Source organism: Seriola lalandi, unplaced genomic scaffold, assembly GCF_002814215.2.
Source record: "Seriola lalandi dorsalis isolate HSWRI2012SDOR001 ecotype SW California unplaced genomic scaffold, Sedor1 jcf7180002054144, whole genome shotgun sequence".
Classification (NCBI taxonomy): Eukaryota; Metazoa; Chordata; class Actinopteri; order Carangiformes; family Carangidae; genus Seriola; species Seriola lalandi.
The window spans coordinates 154604-176993 of record NW_019524697.1 but is presented as its reverse complement, the minus strand read 5'-3'; the positions used below and the strand labels follow the sequence as shown (position 1 = coordinate 176993).

Here is a 22390-nt window from a genome sequence, read left to right as displayed (position 1 = left end):
GTGACAATTTTCAGTCCTAGCCAGGCAGGCAGACTCTCCTGTGCTCAGCATTTATCTCATTCTGTTCAGGTGGACATCCACATGGTACACTAGGCCAGTGCAATATTAGTCTCTCACTGCAATTCCCTCCACAGCTGCAGTCACACATAGTGTGCTGCACCCCACCCAATGGACATGACACATCACTGAATATATTCTGTGTTTGCACAACATTTGTATGTATATATAGCATGTGGAGAGCTTTCTGCTCAATGGTGACAGACACAGCACTGTATCCAAGGTCCATTAGTGGTTACAACATGCTTTTTGCTCATGTGAAATTAAATTCACCTGAAACGATTGACATTTAAGCCACTAATTATTTATCTAATTTAGCAACTCCACGGCATAAAGTAGGTAAAATGTCATTTATCCAGATTATAACATATTTCGGCAACAAATCTAACTACAATGTCCACAAAAAGTACAATATTACTGGTTGGATTGGCTGGTAAGACTGTGGATATGGTTTTCTTTTCAACCTTATGGCAACAAAAAGAGGAATACATCAATTATCACATAACTGCGACTTTTGCTGCTAAATTCCCGGTACACATCCAGGCTGAGCGAGGAAACCGTAAAGCTTACAGTGTCTGTAGCCTGAGGAGCTTTCATCCCCGGGCTTGACTCCCATACCCACTCGTGCGACGTCGATGTGTCAGGAAGCCGCTTATCGCGAGTGGGAGACGATTTCAAGAGAAATGTCGTGATTCCGAAGACTTGCGCTTTCAAACCATTTCCTGTGATTAACTCGAATGTAAACTTACAGTCATTGGTCTACATAAACCCACATGGCAACCGGTATGTGCAAATCGCCTTTCAACTCCTCAGGAAGTTGAGGCGAATCATGGCTCCGCACTTCTCAAACACTTCTGGAAATACACTCGCAGCTCGGCTTTGCTCGCTGCTACAAACAACAGTGTTCGCTTCTCTCCTAACACAAGTTTCACCTCTGTGGTCAGCACAAACTGTTTTCCTGCTGAGGGTGCCTTCACGTCCCTCTCCGCTGCCTGGCCTGAGCCTCCTGACGTGAGCATTAGAAAGTAAAGTGAGGACTTACAGAAGGAGAGGAAAATCACACAGCCTGCCACTTTGTACCCGGTGTGAGGGTTGTTCGACAGCATCCTGGGAGAGTCCTGTGAGCTGTGCAGCTGCTGGAGAACGCGCTCGGTGCATGGGCTTTCTGACAGTGTTAAAAAAAACAACAGGGCTTTTCCTTTTCACAGTTTCACGGAAAACGGGGAGTGGGTTTGTGCTCTGGTAGGAGGCATCCCCACTTTCTGTTCAAGGCGCAGGGACGCGCTCTGCTGGCGGGATCAGTTCACTGAGCTCGACTGAGAGGCGGCCCGATCAGATGGTGAATAAATAAATAAATAAATAAATAATAAATAAAATCACACAAACAGGCTTCAAGTGATCTTGTGAAACTTCTGCTTCTGGTCACAAAAAAAAAATACGATCTCATTGAGCTTCCATTTTTGGGTGTGGGGGGGGAAATAATGACAAATAGGACAGTAATCGAGGATATAGCAAAAGCATAGTTTGTTGGCATTTTTATTTAAACTAGATCACCTGTTTGGCTCCACCAATCCTTAGTTGTAGTTAATTAGCCTATACATTTTTGAGTTATGTAAAAAGATGTGTTTTGTGCAGTCACTATAACCTTGACCTTCGACCTTTGACCACAGAAATGTCCAACTGAACTTTTGTGCCAAATTTGAAGAAATTCCCTCAAGGCATTCCTTAGATATGCCATTCGAAAGGCCGAAACGTGTTTGTGAGGTCACACTGACTTGACCTTTGACCACGGAATTCTAATGAAGTTGTCCAAGTGAACAATTGTGCCAGATGTGATGAAATTCCCTCTGAGCTTCTGTGATATATCACACTCCAATCAAAAGAATGGGACAGACAGACAACTTGAAAATAACAAAAATAAATGTTTTTTTTTTTTTTTTGCATAACTACACCACATACAAATGGAGCATATAAAGTTAACAGGACCGTAACCAAGATTCTAGAAGTAGTAAGGTCAAGAGTGGGGCTGCAAATTATTTTTACATTTAGACTAATTGATTAATTGTTTGGTGAATAAATTATTAAAATAAATAAATAAATAAAAAACCTTAAATGCCAATCATTGTTTTGTTATGATATCTTCAAATGTCAATTTATAATCATATAAACCACAGCAAAGCGGCAAATCCTCACTACTGAGGAACTGGAATCAGCGAATGTTGGCCTTTGTGTTTGAAAAATGATTTAATTGAATAATTGTTTATCTGATTGGTTGCCAATCAATAATTGATAGTCAAAGGTGTACAATCCCCTGCTGCCTCAGAGAGCAGACTGCTAGGTGAACTTTAGCCAGAGTCAGACTCAAACTCCATGTGCAGCCTACCTTTTCTGCAGTTGTCGGATGTAAAGTCGTCCTCTGGCTCTGTAAAATCCACCAAAATCTCAGGGACAACAGCAGCAACATGATTTTGACGTTCATGAAGCCTTGCCCTTAAATAAACGTGTTTCACAGCAGACATTTTGTTTTGTCCGAGCAGAAAAAGCACAGGTGTTAATAATCACGGCTCCACTCCTTTTAGGTCTCCCAGTGGCCTCTTGATTTGGAACAAGTGAATGGGATGCAGTCATCATTAATGTTTTACATACAACCTGTGCTTTTTGTGCCGTGTGAAGTTAAACTGTCTGTGGTGGAGAAGGTCAGTCATGATAATGTGTAGACCCACTGTGAAGTAGAGTTTTAAATGACTTAAACTCAGTCTCTTCCAGTTCGACATATGCTCAATAGGTTGCTATACTTCCGTTTGGAGAAGCAACAGGGAACAATTTATCAAAATGTTTTTCTTCTTCTCTTTCTTTTTTTTTTTGCTGATTTTGTTATTTATTAAAACTCCTTACAAACCCGTGCTACACCTACACAGGTTTCTTCACTTACATGCTCTGATCAGAAATCTTCTCGGGGCTGTGTAGGAGTTTACAGACTGTGGTTCAGTGACATCTGTCTCACTTTCCTGTCAATTAAGTTGAACTTGTTAGTAGGAGGTGTTGCACCTGTATCATTCTTATAAGCACATACAGATTGGTTACATCGTTTATTTATGGAACAACTTGAAGCTTAGCGAGAGCCGAATTAGCCACAGTAAATCAAAACAATACCAATTACTAATTGTATTAGTCTGTTCTCTGGAGAATATGGTAATAATTACATACTTGTTATATTTTGATCCCAAAACAACAGCTTCTGTTGCTATGTGCCCATGTATCATGAAATGTGATGTCATGTGAGTTCATTTTGACATGCCAGTCACACCAGTAATCAAGATAATGATAATTACCTAATTGTATTTAAGTGCTGCTTTTTGCATGCAGGCTTATTGGAACATCTAAGTTTAATTGAAGTATCAAGACTCAGGATAAAAGTTAAATTGTGTTTCTGTCACAGATTTGTTTAGTTATGAAATACATCATTTGAAAGGAAGGTTTTTTCTGAAGTTGAGTGCTTTATCATCCAACAGAAAAGTGAAAGACGTGTAGACCCTCTCCAACACTGACATGATTTTGCTTTTAAATGATAGAGAAGGGGGCGTACTGGCAGCTCACCTGGTTAGGCACACACCATGTATTGAGGCTGAGTCATTACTGCAGCAGGTTTAAATCAAGCCCAGGTCTTTGGCTGCATGTAATCCCCTGTCTCTCTGTCCCCTGCCTTTCCTGTCTCTCTCCACTGGTATGATCATAATAAAGGGAAAAATGTTTTCAGTTTACATATACTCAACAGAATATCATCAACTTTGAACTTCAGTTGTTGATATTACCTCTGTGTTCTGAGAAACATCATTTTGGCATAATGGGTTTTCGTCTTTCATAGCTCTGTAATCATTTTTCTTTCACATGCAGTTTCAGAAACAGTATTTTTCTGACGCCCTGTGAAGGCAGCATCAATTCAGATGAACTCTGGATGATCAGTGTAGATTTGTGACTATGGGTAAGTCTCTCCCAGAGCTAGAAACAAGAAAGCCAAGACAGCGTCGCCATAAATTTTTTTCTCCAGTGACAGTAAATGAAAGAGCAAATTTGTGGACAGTGAAGGTTACTTGATTTTACAGAGAAACAGTCAGATTTTCTGTTTCATGACTGCTGACAAAAGAAGCAAAGTGTCTGCAGTTCACTGTCACTGAGGCAGCTGCATGTTTTCTCTGATGAAAGCCTCGCCTCTGTAGTCTTTGGAAGGTTAAACTCGTCTTTAAATATTGATCATCTCTATAGAAACTGTATAAATATGATTGGAATTAACAACATACTTCAGCGTCCGAAAGTGAGATGGTTTTCACTTCAACATCACACTGTTTTTCTCCAGGCTGGGTGGAACTAAAACACGTAGATCTGCGGATAGCTCTGACCTATAATTAAGAATATTTTTGACTTCCACTTTCAAAATTGCACTTCTCTCCTTCCCTCTGTAGGCGCTTATGGTTGTTCAGGTTGGAGGACTTGTTATACTCACAGAGCATTCCTGAATATCTCAGAGCTCCCAATCTATGTGTGTATTTAGGTTATGGGGGTAGGGCCAGGTGCTGATATTTGCTGTAATCAAAAAATACATGTGGCCTATATAACCTCCACTGGGTTACTCCCGTAATTATCGTTTGTTAACATTAAATTGCTCGCCCTCAAACTTTCCCTGTATGAGAAGGAGGCGGTGGTGCTACAGTGTGTGTGTGTGTGTATCTCTGTGTGTGTGTGTGTGTGTGTGTGTGTACAAAGGATGATAAATTGCAGGTTTTTAAGACCTCCGTGGGTATGATTTCTATGAACCGTAGCCCCACACAATATAAATACCATTGTGACAATTTACTTGATGGACTGTGCAAAATGCAATTGTATGCGCTCACTGTACAACACCTCATTCCCTCATTTTGTTTTTTTATGTCACACTTTATTTTGCCTCTACAAACATGACTGTGTCTGCACTCATACTGTGTGTCTCACTTTCCCCCTGCACATACCTAAAATGCTCTATTACCTCTATTTTTCACTGTCTGAAATATTACTTCTCTTACAATTTAGTATACACTCTTATTAACTATCATGAGTCTCTCCTCTCTGTTGTGGCCTAATCAGGTTGTTTTAACTGTGGTAAACTCCAGCATCAGATACATCTCTCACTTCCTTGAAAAGTATAGAGCAGGTAGAGAACAGCGAAACCAAGGATATTAAATTAAACTGTAATGTGTAACATGATTAATTTACAACACATGACAAATTTGAAAGTACCCAGGCTTTTATTATAGCACAATGTATGCCAGAGCACCTTCACAAGATCATGGATGAAATATTTATTACACAGATAATACATCATATCTTGAAGATAAAGAAATGTTTTATGCAAACTAGAGCCATTATCACTCAAACTGTGTGATGAATTTTATTTTTCCTCTAATGTAATCATATTTTCAGAATCAGGTCTGGACGGCTGGCTCAGAAACATTCAATTCTCCGTATACCAGCCAGTAATTCTTCAAACTGATATACAGCAACAACCTTGCTGGCTCCTGCTGATAAGTCCAATATTCGCATGAGGGAAATATCTGCCTCTTTAGCTACTATGTTCACCGACCAGTCGCTAACTTTGACTGTCTTCTGTTTGGTGCTGAGCTACCGGTGGATTTTAGAGCTTTTTAGCTACAAACATCTGCCGACTGTGGCCAAAAAAACACTATGTGAACTGCAGCTGAAGGTTGTGTGCCTCAAAACCCAATCAATATGCTAAAAGATGCTATAAAGCTTTGTAGAGCTGAGAGGAACTGCAGAGTTTGGTCATAATTCTCACTACTATCATCACTATGGGGGACAGTCTTTCATATAGCTGCTTTAAGGATGAAGTATCTGTAAAATAATTACAGGCTTACGTTAAATATTTTGCAAGGTTTTTTATAAAGAATTTATAAAGAATATCGATGATCGATTTCTTCCTATTGCTTTACACATTAGCGTGTTTTTGTAGAAAATCACTAAACTGATTCACTTAAGTGGCAGGAATACTGAGGAAAATGTGCTTCACAGCCTGAAGTCATAAATGTCAAAGTCATCACTGCTGCTCTAGTCTTATTGTAACAATTTGCCAACCCATTTTCACTTCATGCTAACACTAAAAAGTGGACAGTTGTGTGCTTCAAAATGTGAACGAGAAAAGCCTGTAATTTGTGTAAAAGCACTTAATTTCTTCATTCAAAGCATCTTAACGTTGCAGTCCACGTTTTCACACTTTCATTCATTCATTCATCTTTTCATGGTCTATTCTTGAGAAAGCCAGTTCAATGTGATTACATACAGCCATAATTCTCACTATTATTTCATTATATTTTATTTGGCTTTGCTCTGGCTTTGTACAAATGGATGCTGCAATGACCCAGTTTCCCAAGTGTGATCAATGCAGTTTCATCTTATTCAGTTGACTCCAGTTCCCCAGTGCTGCTTATGAGCGGATCAATATGAAAGAGCAAGGGAGAGGTCAGGTCTTACTCTGGTGTTTGGTGACTCCGCGGTGCCAAAGCCTTCCAGAGCGCGGTGGTTTGATAGTTTGTTAGCATGTATGACAATGATAACCAAGACAGGGTCTGAAATGCAGAAGAAGACACACTCGCTCTAGATATAAATCTGTCGCATTTTCAGTTGAGTCTGGTGTAAGACTTGCATTGTATATGTACAGTAGTCTTTGCTGTTGCAATGGTTACAACTCACCCAGTGTTGTGTTCCTCTGGGTAAAACATGCTTTTAATCTTCCTCAATGTCTACATCACGGACGGATGTTGGAGCAAGGCTCAAATTACTGTGAGTCTCTGACTGCAATTATGCCGAAAAGGGAGCAGGCAAAGTTCAGCTCAGTTCAACATTAAGAGTGAAGACACAGAGAGAGGAGCATACCTCACAAAGCTCAGATAATCATTTGTGAAACAATCCAGCTCACCTTTAGCTCCCCGCTGTCAGCCTCAGTCTTGTCAGGATTGACTGCATCAGAGAGGTGTGTGTTTACGTTCCAAATTTCATGATCTGGCATGCTGAGAGGATGAATCAGAACCTCATAAGGGACAGCAGGATGCATCCAGGAAGATGAGATGTGGATGCTCCAGCTCTCGGACTGCCCAAAGGTCCCTGTGGACAAAGACCAAAGTTAAAACTGCGGCTTCTTAAAATGTCACAATGTCTGAATGAGTGCTCCAAAATTAATCTGCGTTTTTTTTTTTTAAGTTTTTTTTTTTTAATTGAAACACTGTAAACCTGGTGCCAGGTAATACTCTAGCGGATGAGTGCTGGTTGTTTACCAGCTCTCAGACAAAGTATAATTAAACCATGTAGTTTTCAGCATGCACTGTACTTGATGGGTACTTAAAGGTTGCAGGGCACATACACACTGTACAGAGAGTGGGAGGAAGGATGGGGACCACAGGGGCCCAACAGTTCATTTTTACCCCAGGGCTCTCTTGTGGGTTAATCCAGCCATGTGTACCGTCACACTGAAATGAACATGCCCATAAATAACAGTTCTACCTTAAGCACTGCACTGCTCAAGATTAATGTCGTTTGCATGAACATTTATAATGTCTGGAACGAGGGGATTGACGGATGAAAAATGACACCCACCTATGAATTCTCCACGTGTACTCCAGAGGCGCACAGTGTAGTCTGTGGATGAGGTAAGCACCACTTGATCATTGTCAACAATCTGCAGGCTGGACCAGAATAAAGAAGCATGAGACGAAATGGGAGAAGGCATTTCCGGAAGAACACTCTATATCATCCACTGTGTTGGTGCATCTGATGGCAGAGGCACCCCAGGCTGCATCTCACCTATACTGATCATCTGTTTAAGACCTTCCCACACACAATCTCTTCTACACTTTGCTTGTCTGCTGCAGCAGGAAAAAGTTATGCTGTTTCTGCTTGTTACCGACACCCCAGACTGAGGATGACTGGTTCCGTTAAGGATACCTATCCCAGGATACAACAAGCTAAAAGTTAATGATACAACCCAAAGTCGAAATGCTGCAGCCCGACACTAATTGTAAGCTAATGACAAGAAGGATTTATGATCATAAAAGACGTGACTGTCTTTATTTCACATACCCAGAAACTCTGCTGGTGTGGGCGCGCCAGAAGGTTTCAGCTGAATAAATGGGAAAAACAGAAACACTCTCAAAATGTGAATTAGCATGTTCTGACGGACAGTGCTTCTTCATGTTTTCACTTTATGTCTAACCAAAGGCAAGAAAAGAATGAAGCTAACCTCTTGGCAATTTCTGCTCTGGGGCAAACTTGTTCATGTTGTAAACATAGATGTAACCAATTTGGTCGGCAGCGTACAGCAGTGTGTCCTTGTCTGTTTTAGCCAGTTTTGTAATCTTTTGTTGGAACCTAGACTGCAAAGTGGAAAAAAAAGCACATGAGTACCTCATGTCATTTCACGGCCAAACAGTATCACGAACGACTCATTTTCATGGCTTAGCGATGGTTCTCTTCCACCCAAAGTAACAGAATAAAAAGGACAAAATCAAACACTAATACAAAAGAGTCCCCCCCCCTGTGGTGACTAAATGTTTCCTTTCCTGCAGACAGATTTAATACATTCCTCTTGATAATAGCCCTTTACCAATAATCAGATATATAATATAACAGAAAATGTGGCAGTCAGGCAAAAATTTATTCAAGACTAATCATGAATAAAGTACATGAAAGTAAGAGCACCTCTAAAATTAAGAGCCATTGTTGCTAGGTAACAAAACACAAATGGGGTATGATAGCGAAGCAGAAATGTTGGTTTTAGGGGGTTTTGTGCGTCTTTTGTGGAAAATGTTAACAGTTTTATGTTACATAGCCTAAAAAGAAAATTTCTGCTTTCTTTAGGAGTATTTCATAGGCACATATCCAGATGCCCCATATTCATCCACCACCCAAAACTAAGGGTGTCTGCTTTGCATAGCTGCAAGGAAGGTACCTTCTAGTTGAGCTAAGCAAAGAAACTGTGCTGAAACTGTACACTACAAATTAGCTTATTCTTTAATCAGCGCTTTTGGAGACTATAGAAAGGAAAGTAAAACCAAAGCTCTATTCCTTGATATCTAAAAGTCAAACTGAGGAACGTTGTCTAGTAAAATATCTTACAGCTTTGAAGCTGCTCACAAACTTTCCTCCACTGAGCATGTTCCAGATATTTATACAACCTTTAAAAAGAGAAAACACATAATTAACACTGTATTCAAAGAAGTTGTGGGAGGCTGTAAAGTGCAATCATGCGCCGTATTTAGCGCTGTTTATTAACACTGACCCGTGGTCCCAGAGGACAGGAGAGCTGTAGCTGAGGAAAACTGCTGCAACTGGAGGTTCTTTAGGAAAATGATGCTCTGAACACTTGTGTCCGGCCCTACATAAAGGAGATAAATGCAACATTCTGGTCACAGGGGAGTTTATCAAAAACAGTCATCACTCACTTTGAAGCTCCAAAATCACCTTCAACATTTGGGTGTTCAGCTGAACGAGGACTGACAAAGCGACACTGTATACGTCCAGAAACCACGTTCCACACTATAATCTCGCCATCATAACTGCCGGTAGCCAGGAGAGTCGGAGGACACTGCGCCACACAAAGGATGTCCTCATTATGGCCGTTTTTCTGAAGAAAAACAAAATGTGAGTCTCCCTAACAACTGGAGCATAAAATGTTTATTACTGCCAAGGCAAAAATAATATGCAGTTCAACACACCAGATGATATTAACTTCCTTTTTAGTCATGACTGAGTTATTATAAAGGATTCCTAACTTTGCTTGCACATAAAACTATATAGTGTATTACTTTTTCCATCTCTTCCATCTTTTTAGCTGTCTGCTTGAAATGTGTTAAAGCTGCGAGTTCATGTCTTAGCTGGCAAGGAAAGAAATTTGTGCTGTCTCCTTCTCTAAAACCAAATTATATGTTTGTAACAGATGAAGCCTGATGTGGCACTAATGTAGAGAATACTTTGGAAAAACACGCTCATTTCCTCTCCTCAAGAGTTAGATGAGATCATTGATACATATATCTTGTCTGTATGGTGAATATGAAGCTACAACATCAACCCACTACTTTATCTTAGCACAAAGATTGGAAGCAAACAGCCTAAAACAACAGCATGTTCGAACAGAGCCAACCAGCTTGCAGCAGCTAGCAGTTTCTCTGCGTTTTCAGCTGATGGTACCAGACATTTCACAGAAACTTTTACAAAATTTGAACTTATATCCCAAAATACTACTATTTCTTTAACCCCGATCGAAGAGTTTGCACACCTCACAGAATAAGTGGACGTCTCAAAGGTCGCAAATCTGTTAACCAAAAACTTCAAGGAAATGTTTTTCTGAACAGCTACAGAGTCTCATTAAACAGCGGAGAGGGAAAATGTTTAAAGATGACTTATTTCAAGGAACATATGAATATCAAAGAGCTTTAACTGACGCTTTGGTTTCAGCTTACAGTACTGTGGCCAAGTGTGCCACACATTTTGGATCAGCGACTGACTTGATGTCAAAACCCCTGAGCGAACTGACAAGCCAAACATTACTCCTGCCGCTGCACCTCACACTGATACAAAGTGATTCATCTTGTTCTTTATGTGCTTATTTCTCAGTGAACCCAACAGGAATATTTGCTTGGAGCGATGCTGCCAACAAGAAACTACACACCATGAACCAAATCAGGAAAAGCAGATGGCATTTTTGAACCTATATTATACTCGATGCCAAAGCGAAATATTTATCTGAACTGGGCCATGTTTTAAAATTTTAATGAGAAGCAACACAAGACTGACCATCTGGAGGAACAGAAAAATTCAGAGAGAACCCGAGGCGGGTGGATAAGGGAAGGAGACCTATATATATGGAACAACCCATTGATCTTCCTGCTGTAGGCCATTAATGAAAAACAATTTCAAAAGAGGGCTCTGTAGATAATCAAAGGGGTCTCTTTTCTTAGCAGCCACTGTAATGCAATCTTTCTGCTCTGTTAACAGGCCTTTTATGGAGTGAAAGTAACCACCAGCCATAATGAAAGAGATGTCATGGGACTAAGCATCACATCTTTCAATGGATCATTCAGCATTAGTCTGAATCAATTTCCCTCTTTTTTAACTATTAGAGGTAACCTGACCACGTCATAATGGTAACATCAGTGGAAGGAACTGTAATCTATTGTGTAATATTATTGGGGACTAATAATAGTACAGCTTTGAGAGTATGATTGACCTTCAGAGAAGAAGGTTGTATTCATCGTTGCAAGGATTTTATGTGCTAATGGAGTCAGATTTTGCTTGGTTTTAAGTTCTTATGTGAGGAGAATTTAGTTTTTAGTGATATATTCTTACATCTAATGGCAATGGTATCAGATGGTAAATCGATAATGGTGATTTTTCCTCCAGCGCTGACATCAGATCAAAATGTGTCCCACAAAATCTGCTAAAGCTAATGACATTCACATCAGCCTCACATGTACCGTGTAGTGCTAATTAGCATATGTTAGCATGCTCACGCAAAACTAAGAGGGTAGATATAGTAAAAAATTACATCTATGAACAGCAGCATGTTCTCTTTGACATTGCGAGCATGTTAGCATGCTGACATTAGGCTTTAGCTCAAAGTACTGCTGACAAAGTGATTCATGATGAGAAATAAAATTCAGTGGGGCCATCAGCTATGAGACATGCCTTGGATTACAAACTATGACTATTCAGAGGGTTGAATGATCAGCATTTGTAATGGTGACATTATTTCTTGAAATACTTTAGATGTTTCCCTTTACTATAATACTCTCCAATTTTATGACTGATATAATTTCATGTACAGACAAAAACACACCACACATTGTTGTGGGAGCACAGAGGGCATTAATGCACACCTTGTGTTCTGAACTGCGTCAGTGATAAAAAACCATCCTTACGTTTCAGTGAGAGCTCAGATTCTCTGGAGCAGAGCCTGTCACAAACTACAGGTGTACTGGCAGGTCAAAGCTTGGCTGCACTGGGAAAAAGCTGTGTGATGTGAAGACATCAACAATGATGTGTACAGAAAAACACACACACACACACACATATATATATACATATACAATATAGATAAAGGAACATGATACAGTATGTATTACTGTAATACAGTATGAATAGAAACTGAGAGAAATGGAACAAGGAAGGAGGAGGGATAAAAGGGAGATGGAGGGATGTGGTAACTCACTGCTTGAGTTAAAACATTTTTCTGCAGGCGGTGCTGCACAGTAGGGCAGAGATCAGGGAGGCTTTGTTACCCATCTCTCCCTGAGCTTTCCATCCAGTTAGCAAAAACGCTTCTTAGGACCAAAGACTACAGTGTCCTCCGTCTGTCTGTTTCAAATTAACGTAAAACCAGCAGGGAAGCTTCATCTTCACTGCTCTTTAGGTGTGAAAGTGACTGAGGTGAAGCACAGAACTGGTCAAGCACTCCTGCTATAAAATGTCCGTAGATGGGTTTGACAGGAGCAAATGGACTTTTACATTTTATTTTAACTAAAACAGCAGATGGAGTCTTATAATATTATATTATAATATTATAAATTATATCTTTATTATTATATGTATAATATTATTTGATTACTGTTACAGATGCATTAACTCACAAGCAGCATTTTGATTGTGTATGTCTCAATGAAGGGGCAACTACAACTACTTTCTATAACAATAGATCATATTTTATAAGCTGATTATATGCAGAATGGTAGAAGAATAGAATGGTAATATTCAAAGTACCTCAAAATTGTACAGTACACCTAGTAACTAGTAAGATAGTTAAGATAGAAGTGGATTGTCATTTCATTTTATAAAGATGAAATGAAAACCACATCTGTTTATGCTATGAGCATTATAAATAGATAAATAAGGTGGTAACTGTATAACTACAGAGCTAGCTGACACTGAGCGTTTGCCTGATGTGTTTTTGATCATGCATTCAGCTCAAAAACAAAAAGACACAGTTTGTCCTCTCGTCGCTTTCAGCACAGAGAGCTGTGCTTTTTAGAAATGGAAGAATAACGACTGAATCTTGCCACCACTGTCATGCCGTCTGCCTGAAATAAATGTCAAAGGGGGGAATACAAACTCTCATTTAGAACCCGTTGAACTGCTTATTATTTTGTCCTGCCTGAACATCTTTTTCTCAAAGTTATTGTCAAGACAGTTTTTTTGTTCATTAATCACCAGATCATCCTGCCACGAAGGCTTCGGCCTCTGGACATGATGGAGGTCCTCAGGTATGTCCTGACAAAATAATAGGAGACATTTTACACGTCAATATAACATTTTGGTTTGGTCTCTTCACAAAAAGCAACGGCTTGTAGAAAATCAAAATTCTTGTTATCTTGAAGATGACGAGAAGAGTCTTTCTCCATGCAACAAAAATGTGCACATTTTTCTCTCAATTCTGTGGTTTTGTAATGAAATTCAAAACAGAATATATGTGGCATGAACTATCAACCTTTTTTTTTTGCTGTATCAGAATGTCAGCTGTTAATGACAATGTAAACAAATGCAAATGGGATGCAATATGATGGAGGGATGGAGGAACTGGAGAAATAATGGGAAAGGGATTTCTGAAATACAACTGACAAATAATAGCTCAAATTCTCTTTTCTTTTATACTCACTGTGTAAATGTCAATCTTCCTGTCACGGCCGACAGACATCACATAGCTTCAAAAATAAATTGCACAAGCTCAACATGGATTCAAATTTACACTGAGACAAGAACATTTGCCAACTACCACATCATTACTTACCAGTTCCTGTGCACTTTCAGAAAGATGCAGTCGCACACCTCATGACATTCACCGTCTACAGGAAAGATTGAGAGTGGTTTTTCACTATTACTGGATAATATAGTGTTTAAAACTTTTTTTGTTTTGTTTTCAGAGAATCATGGAAATTTACAATACATACCCCTCTTTAGTGTCTTTAGGCACTGACCATTGTTGAAGTTCCAGATCTTCAAACATCCATCTCTTCCGCCCGTGATGAGTCTGCAAACACAAGAGCACACTGTAGCATGATAAAGCAGTGGTTGAACATGTTTTCTGAACAGTGAAACATTTCTCAGAGTGCTTCATATACTGTACCTCCTCCCTCTGAGGTCAAACGCCATGCACGTGACGGCAGACAGATCAGGTGTGCCGCCAAACTCAAAAACCTGACACCCAGAGTCAAAATCCCAGACTTTCACCACCTGGAACCGGTAACATTTTCATTCAGTTGTGTGTCATTAAATGATAAGGATCAGGTTTCCTGTTTTAACACAAACCAGATTCATTCTTGGAAATGTGAAGCTGGTCCTCTGTGTCAGTGATGTTGTCAAGTGCTAATTTACTCACGGATCCTTCAGTGCAGCTGACAACTTGACGAAACTCCTCACTGTATCCGCAGCACATTACAGGCTCATTATGTGAAACAGTGAGGCGACTGCAAAACTGTGGCCTTCAGAGGAAAAAGACACTAAACTGAATGACAGCAAGATGAATATTAAGGAGATGTAGTCGTCTCTGTAGAAAAAAAACAACAACTTTAAATCTGAATCTTTTGGGTAAAAATAGGATGTTCAATCCTCCAATCTTCAAAAATCATTAGCTGTCGTACAATTTCACACACCATTATCCATAAATGAGCACCTTCGAATAAATCACATAGGCATGACAACCAACCTGATCTTTAGGGAGAGCACGGCCATGCAGTCTGCTGCAATGAAAAGGGATTTCATAGCAGACGAATACGAGCATGCAGATATGTCACCATGAATCCCGCTCGCTTTGGGGTCTGCTGTAAACAGGCAGCACTGGTCTTGAAGATCCCAGATCTGAGATGGGAACAGGTGAACAGCGATGGAAGAAGCATTTGTATCATTTACTGAAATAAAAGTAGCAATATCACACTATAAAAAACATAGCATTACAAGTAGAAATCCTGCATATAAGATTTTACTTAGCAACTTGAAGTATCAAAAGTAGAATACTTATGTTACTAGTAACTTTCCACCACTGCTGGTGAACTGGCCACTGTAGTTTGTGCATTTACAGTGAAACAAAAGCTTTATTCATTTCCATCATTTGGAATAAAATCACAAGTGAAACGATAAATGAGTCAAATGAATCACTTTCACAGTGCTGTCGATGGAGACAGAGAAGATCTGACTGTCCTCTGAGGAGATGCAGAGGTAGATGATGGGAGCAGAGTGGCCTTTCAAAACACCAGTTGGTTTTCTAAAAATAAAAAAAGAGCAAACAGGAGGTGTTTTTTTTTAAGTCAGTGTTAATTGTTTTAAAGAAAACCCACAGAACCCTGGTTCCTCACCCAGAAAAATGCGGGTTCCACATTCGTATGAGTCTGTCCATGCCTCCAGTGACCAACAAGCTGCGCTTCGCACAAAGATCAAAGGCCTTGACGCCTTTGTAAATGCTGAAAACCGTCTGGTCACATGATGCCCGGACCTGCGGAGTCCAGCTCAGTTGGACCTTCTTGGTCTTACCTTCATAACAGGCCTCTCTGATCTCACTCAACTGCTGCTCCGCGTCCGTTAAAGGCAGCACACAGCCTCAAGGAGGAAAAAAAAACAACGATACAAAGCATCAATCTAAACACGCTAAGGGTAAGTCATTATCAGAATAAATGATCAAGCTGAAGCTGGCAAGTGGACATGCCCCACGTGGACGAACACACACACACACTCTCTCACACACACACACACATGCTGGCATTGATTGGTGAATTAGTGATAGATGAGTCATTATGAGTCATCCCTCACAGCTCTCACACCAGGCTGCCACATATTCAACACAAGTATAATTACTCATATTGTACTGTAACTCATCATTTTCATCATGCATCATATTATTTATATATTTATTTATTTATCCGACTCTTTCATTAGTGAGACCATGTGTGCAAGTACATGTCAGTATATGTTTTACATCCAGGAGACATCAATAAAAATCTTGGATTGGTTTCTCTTTTTCTGCTTGCGCTGAACATAATGCCAAAAAAGAAAAAAAGCCAAAGAAACAAGTAAAAGATAAATTACCTATGACAAGAGAAGAAGATTCGTCATTTGATGAGGAGACAACAGCTTGGAAACTTTGAAAATATTTAGCCTAAATTCAGAGAGAAGAGGATTATCTGTTCATAAGATTAATAAATAAAATGCCAAACCATTGAACAATATAGATCGTCAAGGAATTTCTACAGATATTAAAATGTATGTGTACATATATGCATGGCGATTTAAAATGTCACCTGTGTCACCCAATCATTATGAACCTTCCATCTGACAAATGTCACATTCGGAGAGACCACTGCGTTGTCGATCGCTATGCTGGGTATGTTTTCAGCCTTTGTTAATTTATTCCATAATCTATAAAAAGAGAAGTTGAGATGTACAGTCAGGCCTGAAACCGGTCACATTTTCTGAGCCTCACATATGTACACTACATATAATTCCGTGATTGGCAGGGAGCCTATAGGAAGCAAAGCTATAATTTTCCACCACAGCTTTGAAGTGTCCGTGCTAGAACAGACTCAACCCTGCTATTTTTTGTCAGCAGTTCTTATAGTCCATGCTCTCTGCTCCAGTGTAACCTGAGCAAAATAACTGCATGATCACAGTGTGAAAGACATGCCATGAATCACACATTACGCATTCTCCAGCTGAATAGTTTGAAAGGTGCCACATTTAACTGAGAACCTTTTACATGGTGTTGGACACAATTTCAATGAGTCACCAAGTGTTGACTCATTAGAACAACTAATACATGATACAGGACAAAAAACACGAAGAAGTCAAAGTAACTCTTAAATTGTTAAAAACCTGAGAGGTGAATACCTTCTCTCAGTGTCGGCTGCTTAAATAAAACAAATTTACAATGGAGAGAATTAGAGACTGGACATTTTAATCCTAATTGTGATAAAAAAATAAAACATATTTCATTATACTATTGTAAATATCTGTCTGTCAAAGCTCAATATGTCCTATTTTTGTGATTTAATATTTTTTTACACTATAAAGAGGGAAACTGCATTGGAGTACTGGTGTATTTAGTAATTCAAAAACAAGCCTTAACCATGTAAAAAAAAGATAATCTCCACTATTGGAAAACTACACATCTGATTAAGTCATTCACATTCTGAGTCTGACGTGGTATTCACTGTGAAATGTGCAATGACTGCTGTGACTCCTACGACTGTTATTTTGCTCAGGAATCACCGAACATACAGTGAATGCATCTCACTGATAAAAAAAATATATATCTTTTTTTTTTTCAAAACAACAAATTCCTTCTGATTGGCCAGGAACATGGTCTGGTAGGGAAACAAGAAAGTCAACAAATCTGATTGGCTGTTATTGGTTGATGTCTCCTGCAGATTCAGCTGTGGAACCTAGTTGTGTAAAAAATTAAAGAATCTAATCACTGACTTTGAAAAGCCAGCAGACTGTTGCTGGAAAAGATGCTCCAAATGTTCTGGTTGGATGATACTGTAAAAATACTGTATACTGTATATACTAATAATACTGTTATAATGGGGATATGTGTATATAGAAAAGCACAATTACCTGAGGGTATCTCCAGCTGAGGATATCAAAATGATAGTCACACATCCCTGAGACACAAAGACGAAAATTAACCTCAATCAAGCAGGATATAATAAATGATTTTAGTCTCATAACTAGCTGGGGTTTTAAAAAATGACCTACCTCTGTGTCTCCATACAAGATACAGCATTTATCAGGACCAGTGTAGCTATAGGGAAGAACACCAACCATGATGTGGGACTTATTTAGACATTTTGAAAGTATGTTCACATGCAGCTTCGTTGCTCACCCGTAGTTTAATGTCAGAGGAACTGTGTCTAGTGCACTGATCTGGCAATAGGGCTCCAGAGTGGAAAGCTCATAAAGCTGGATCTCTCTATCGCTGCAAGATAATGAACACATGCACAATAAACAAACATCTCATAATCTGGGACCTGCAGATGACAAGAATAATAAATCTGCTCAATAAATGATCCGGTCTTTATGTCATTTTGTTACCAACTTTCTTATTACCCTGTTCCGATCATCAGCTTGTTGTACTCTGCCATCAGAGTGAAGTCACTTGCCCACTTTGACTTCCTATTAGCAGGTCCTTCATTCTGTTAGAAATAACAAAGCCATGTGCTGACAACGCAGACTTTCATAAAACTGTAGTCTACATAAAACTACATTTACACCTGTATTCAAAAGAATAGATTTGCAATAATCAATTTGTGTCAATTTGTCAGAGATGCTTAGATTCAGCCATATTGGATATAATAGTGTAAAGTGGTCAGACATAATACCACCTGTACACATGGACAATATTAAAGTCTATTGATATTCTGTTTTTTTTTTCTAACTCATACTAAATCCCATGAAAAGCAAAAATGAATTTATTCTATTAACAAGTATTGCCTGGTATATCTTATTTTGCTCACCCAAAGCACTGTAGTTTATTTTGAGTCAATGTGACACACAGTGTCCTGCTGCTGTAAATACGCACCCGTGCAGCAAATGTCAACTGCTAAAAATAGTCCCCAGCAAATTCACTGTTTACTCCTGTTTGAATAACATTTGCTAAAAAACTGCAGTGCTTTTCTGTTTAAGGAAAAGTGATCAATTGTTAAAAATTTAAGTAGTCTATATATTTGTGAGCCATTCTATAAAGATTTGTGTCTTCAGCAGGAGCCAGTCCCACAGAGAAGGTGAGGAAATCAGAAAGCATTAAGAGACTGACTAACACCTTGTTGGTTTTGGTTTTCTCACAGGATGTGCTGACAGCGAGAAAAATATAAAATGACACCAGAGTATTCAGGTAAATTTACATACAAATATGTGTTTGGTCTTCTGGGGTTTAAGCTCAGGACTCCAGAAACAAACAGCAGCATCTTCTCGCACTGTTACAATAGTGGCATCATGGGTGGAGTGGATGTTGATGATGGGGATGCCATGTCCCAACGCCTTCATAGCGGCAGGCAGAGTAAAAGCCACCTGCTTTCTGCGTCTTGCATTTTCCTCCTTCTCTTTGTGCTCCTGCAGCATGTGTGTGCAGAACTGACCCTGCATCACATGACTGTGTGTTAGAGCTGTTAATGTTCAGGTTGTGAATCCTGCATGTCCATTCTCATGAAAGTGAGTAAAATTGTGGGATTAAAAACAAACTATACTATACTATACTACTACTATAGATATCTACACAAGAAATTTCTTCTATAAAGCAGGACATAATTTTTCAGCTTTGCAATTCACAATCTACAATAAAAAGACAAACAATCCACCAAAAGAAAACTTTTTTTTTTAAATTGAGTCAAGTATTACTTTGAGTTCATACCAGTGTAACCATTCCCACTGCCTTTGATTCAACTCAAGTTAGGTTACAGTCAACTTGGCCCTAGAAAAGCTGATTTAGAACAAATCACTGTGTTCAGGTTAGTTCCAGTCACACTTGCTCCACAAATCCTTAATAAAATAATCATGTTATTTTTTCATATAGTGGCCTAGCTTTTTTTTTCCTGGTGTTATAGAATTCATGAAAAAGTGTTAGAATTCAGGCAGTTCCCCATACACTGAATAAAATGGTTGCATGCTCCACAAGAAACAAATATGAGTGCCATCTCACCCATGAAATTCTTCCTTGGCCTGAATAATCAATCTTCTTAAATAACCCTTGAATCTGTGCATTGCTCTGTGGGATTCAAAGAACAAAAGAATAAAGTACAGTGACACTTATTCTAAATGAATCGACTAATTGCAAATGCTTGTCTTTAATTGCAAAGGAGCGAGACACAAGAGAGCACAGTGATGAGAGAGTCTGAGCGAGAGTATGATAGAAAGAGAAATGTCACACTGTCTTACTGTGTTAGGCAAACCCAAACACTTCTTCACTATCCGTCCAAAATTCTTTGCATCGATGCATCTCAAGCCACCCGTTTCAAAGTCCTTTATGAAGAAAAATACAGTCAAATCTTCCAGGAATGAATGACCAGACTATAAAGTGTTTAAAAAAATTTTTTAAAAAGTTCATAAAGTACCTCAAATGCTTCTTTCAGTTTCCGGAGGTTGTCAAGCGATATCGTCTCATCAATCTTATTGGAGAGAGGAAAAGTGATGACGTTATATTATGACATTAGCCTTAGTTACTATCATACAAGATAATTATGAATTTTACAAGAGAAGAGCACAATGCACAATGAAACAAGTAATTAAGTTTAACTGCCAATTTTTTTTTTATCCACTTAAATCCACTCACCAGGAAGTTCATAAAGTCTGAGTGCTAAAGATACAAATTAAGGTTAGAGAGGAGACATTAACAGTGTATTCTTGCACTGAAAACTGTGTAATTATCAGCACACACAATTAGGGCTGCACCTCTGAGAATTAGTGACTATCTGTTGTGGCCACAACAAGCCACCAACGGCTACGACACGTCCCTGAGATGCTCGCACAAGGCCAGATGACAGACTCTCTGCTCTCTGTGTTAATGGCCTTTCTTCAATTTGCCACAGTTTCCTGGCAACGGTCCCTTGATCCATGACACTCTTTGATCTATCATTAATAAATAACAGGGATAAACAGCCTAATTCCTCAAGGATGTAACTAGAGTCGAGGTTTCCCTGCGGTATCTCCTGAATAGCTGAGATAATTATTTAATCAGTCAGAGTGATGGGAGCACTGAAAGTGTTCACACAACCTCGACTGCTCTCCAAATCCCTTTATTAGAGCTACATAACTTTGAACTCCTGAGCCTGTTCCGCTTAATCTGTTATGGCACATTATTCATTACATTAAGCAGGAGAGTGTGACTGACATCTGCAGCTGGAGCCCACAAACTTCAGCTGGAACATTTGCACCAGCCTCCTACATCACTCTATCATTCCTGTCAGCTTGAAAGCTTGAATTTGAATCTGGTGGGCTCCTTTTAAGTAGTTGGCTCAGCAACTATGTTTGTTTTACTTTGGCCTGAAACATGGCCATCCCCGGGCTCTGGGATAGATTGTCCTGGCCGTTGCACTGTCAGGCTGCAAGTAAATTGATCATCAACTTGATTTAAAATGGCATTTTTGGCATTACCTCACATTCATTCAGCTACTGGTGAGATATGAGATGAAGTTGAGTTTAAGCACTTTGGAAAGAGTCTGTAAACTGGCAAGTGTAGCAATGTAACACTCTAGTGACACCTTGAGGCAAAAAGCAGCAACTTTAAGAAAGCCATGAAAACACAACAATTTAGACTTCAGATGACTTGTGAGATGCAGAGATAGGTTTAAACAGGTCACATTTAACTCTCTAATTTCACTTTCTGATAGCTGTTTTGAGAACTGTACCTTGAGGCTGCAGAGTCTGCGAATCGAATCAATACTGTGGTGTTGCCGTCTCATGATCGGAGCCTTATCTCCGAGTGTGACAGAGTGTCTTCGCCTGTTCTGTTTCAGCAGCTCTCGCATCAGCCATTCAGGCTGCTCTTTACTGTCCTCGCTCACTCGTCTCTGTGATGAGAAGTCATCTGCTACTATCTCACCCCGACATCCAGGCCCAGAGGTGTTTCTCATCCTCCTCCCAGTATCCTTCAGTTCAGAGAGGATGCTGGAGGAGTTGAGATTATATTTTTATTAAATGCATGCACTGGTCTTATAGTACACTGTTGCTATAGGTGAGTGTTTTGACTGTCGTGAAAAGCATATGAGAAAGCGCTTATTATGTCTTTACTCGACTTAGGCCATCCTTCGTGTTTAGAAACTCTAAAAAAGAAGTGCCAGTGGAAGCTACACACACATCAATGTAATCTTAAGACTGTGATTATGAGTCCCATATGAACAGACTTCCTGTATTACACTGTTACTACTCGGTCCTGCCACAGATGGCAACTCAAGCACCATGACAACAACAAACATTTTCTGAAGAGGATAGAGATCAATGCATGACAACAAGACAAACAAGGGGAGGCCTCAACCTACATTATCCCCTGTCAGTGTCACAACTGTTAGTGTAAATAAAACATGCAATTAAGATAAATTTGGTTTTAAATTCAAAGTGTACTGAACATGCACTTAACATGTTAAAATGTGACTTACTCAGGAAAACAACAAAATAGCAAATTACCTGGTCACATGTTGGGTTTCTAATCTCCCAGAAGCTGAGGAAGAGCGAACCTTTTGCCCCAGTGGCATCCTTGTTAGATGGTGTCTCAAAATGTTGACTTCAGAGCAGCACAGTTCCTTAGTCAGACATCCAAACAGAC

General features: G+C 39.4%; 2 protein-coding genes across 3 annotated transcripts in view; both read right to left on the bottom strand.

Moving 5' to 3' along the window:
• Positions 1-1296, bottom strand: part of b3glcta (beta 3-glucosyltransferase a) — a 61820-nt gene extending 60524 nt beyond the window's left edge. The window contains exon 1 of one of the 2 annotated variants that reach the window (XM_023403579.2): positions 1100-1296. In XM_023403579.2, coding sequence (XP_023259347.1) covers positions 1100-1163 — 64 coding nt within the window. In that variant the 5' untranslated portion in view covers positions 1164-1296. Of the gene's footprint in view, positions 1-627; positions 736-1099 lie in introns of those variants that run through there. The other variant, XM_023403580.2, reaches the window with a different exon arrangement.
• Positions 1297-6828: 5532 nt separating this feature from the next.
• wdr95 (WD40 repeat domain 95) lies at positions 6829-22319 on the bottom strand. Its single transcript, XM_087173266.1, has 29 exons — positions 22252-22319; positions 21477-21735; positions 20184-20237; positions 20008-20091; positions 19772-19837; positions 18982-19212; positions 18184-18269; positions 17960-18052; positions 17833-17878; positions 17692-17738; positions 16377-16494; positions 16165-16234; positions 15438-15678; positions 15241-15346; positions 14792-14943; positions 14465-14567; positions 14213-14319; positions 14037-14116; positions 13877-13931; positions 13745-13790; positions 13300-13359; positions 9559-9721; positions 9377-9472; positions 9214-9272; positions 8339-8471; positions 8179-8218; positions 7696-7784; positions 7022-7206; positions 6829-6897 (listed from the first exon to the last, which is right to left on the bottom strand). Exons 1-29 carry the CDS (start codon positions 22317-22319, stop codon positions 6829-6831), a joined length of 3006 nt encoding a protein of 1001 aa, XP_087029392.1.
• Between the last annotated feature and the right edge of the window lie 71 nt (positions 22320-22390).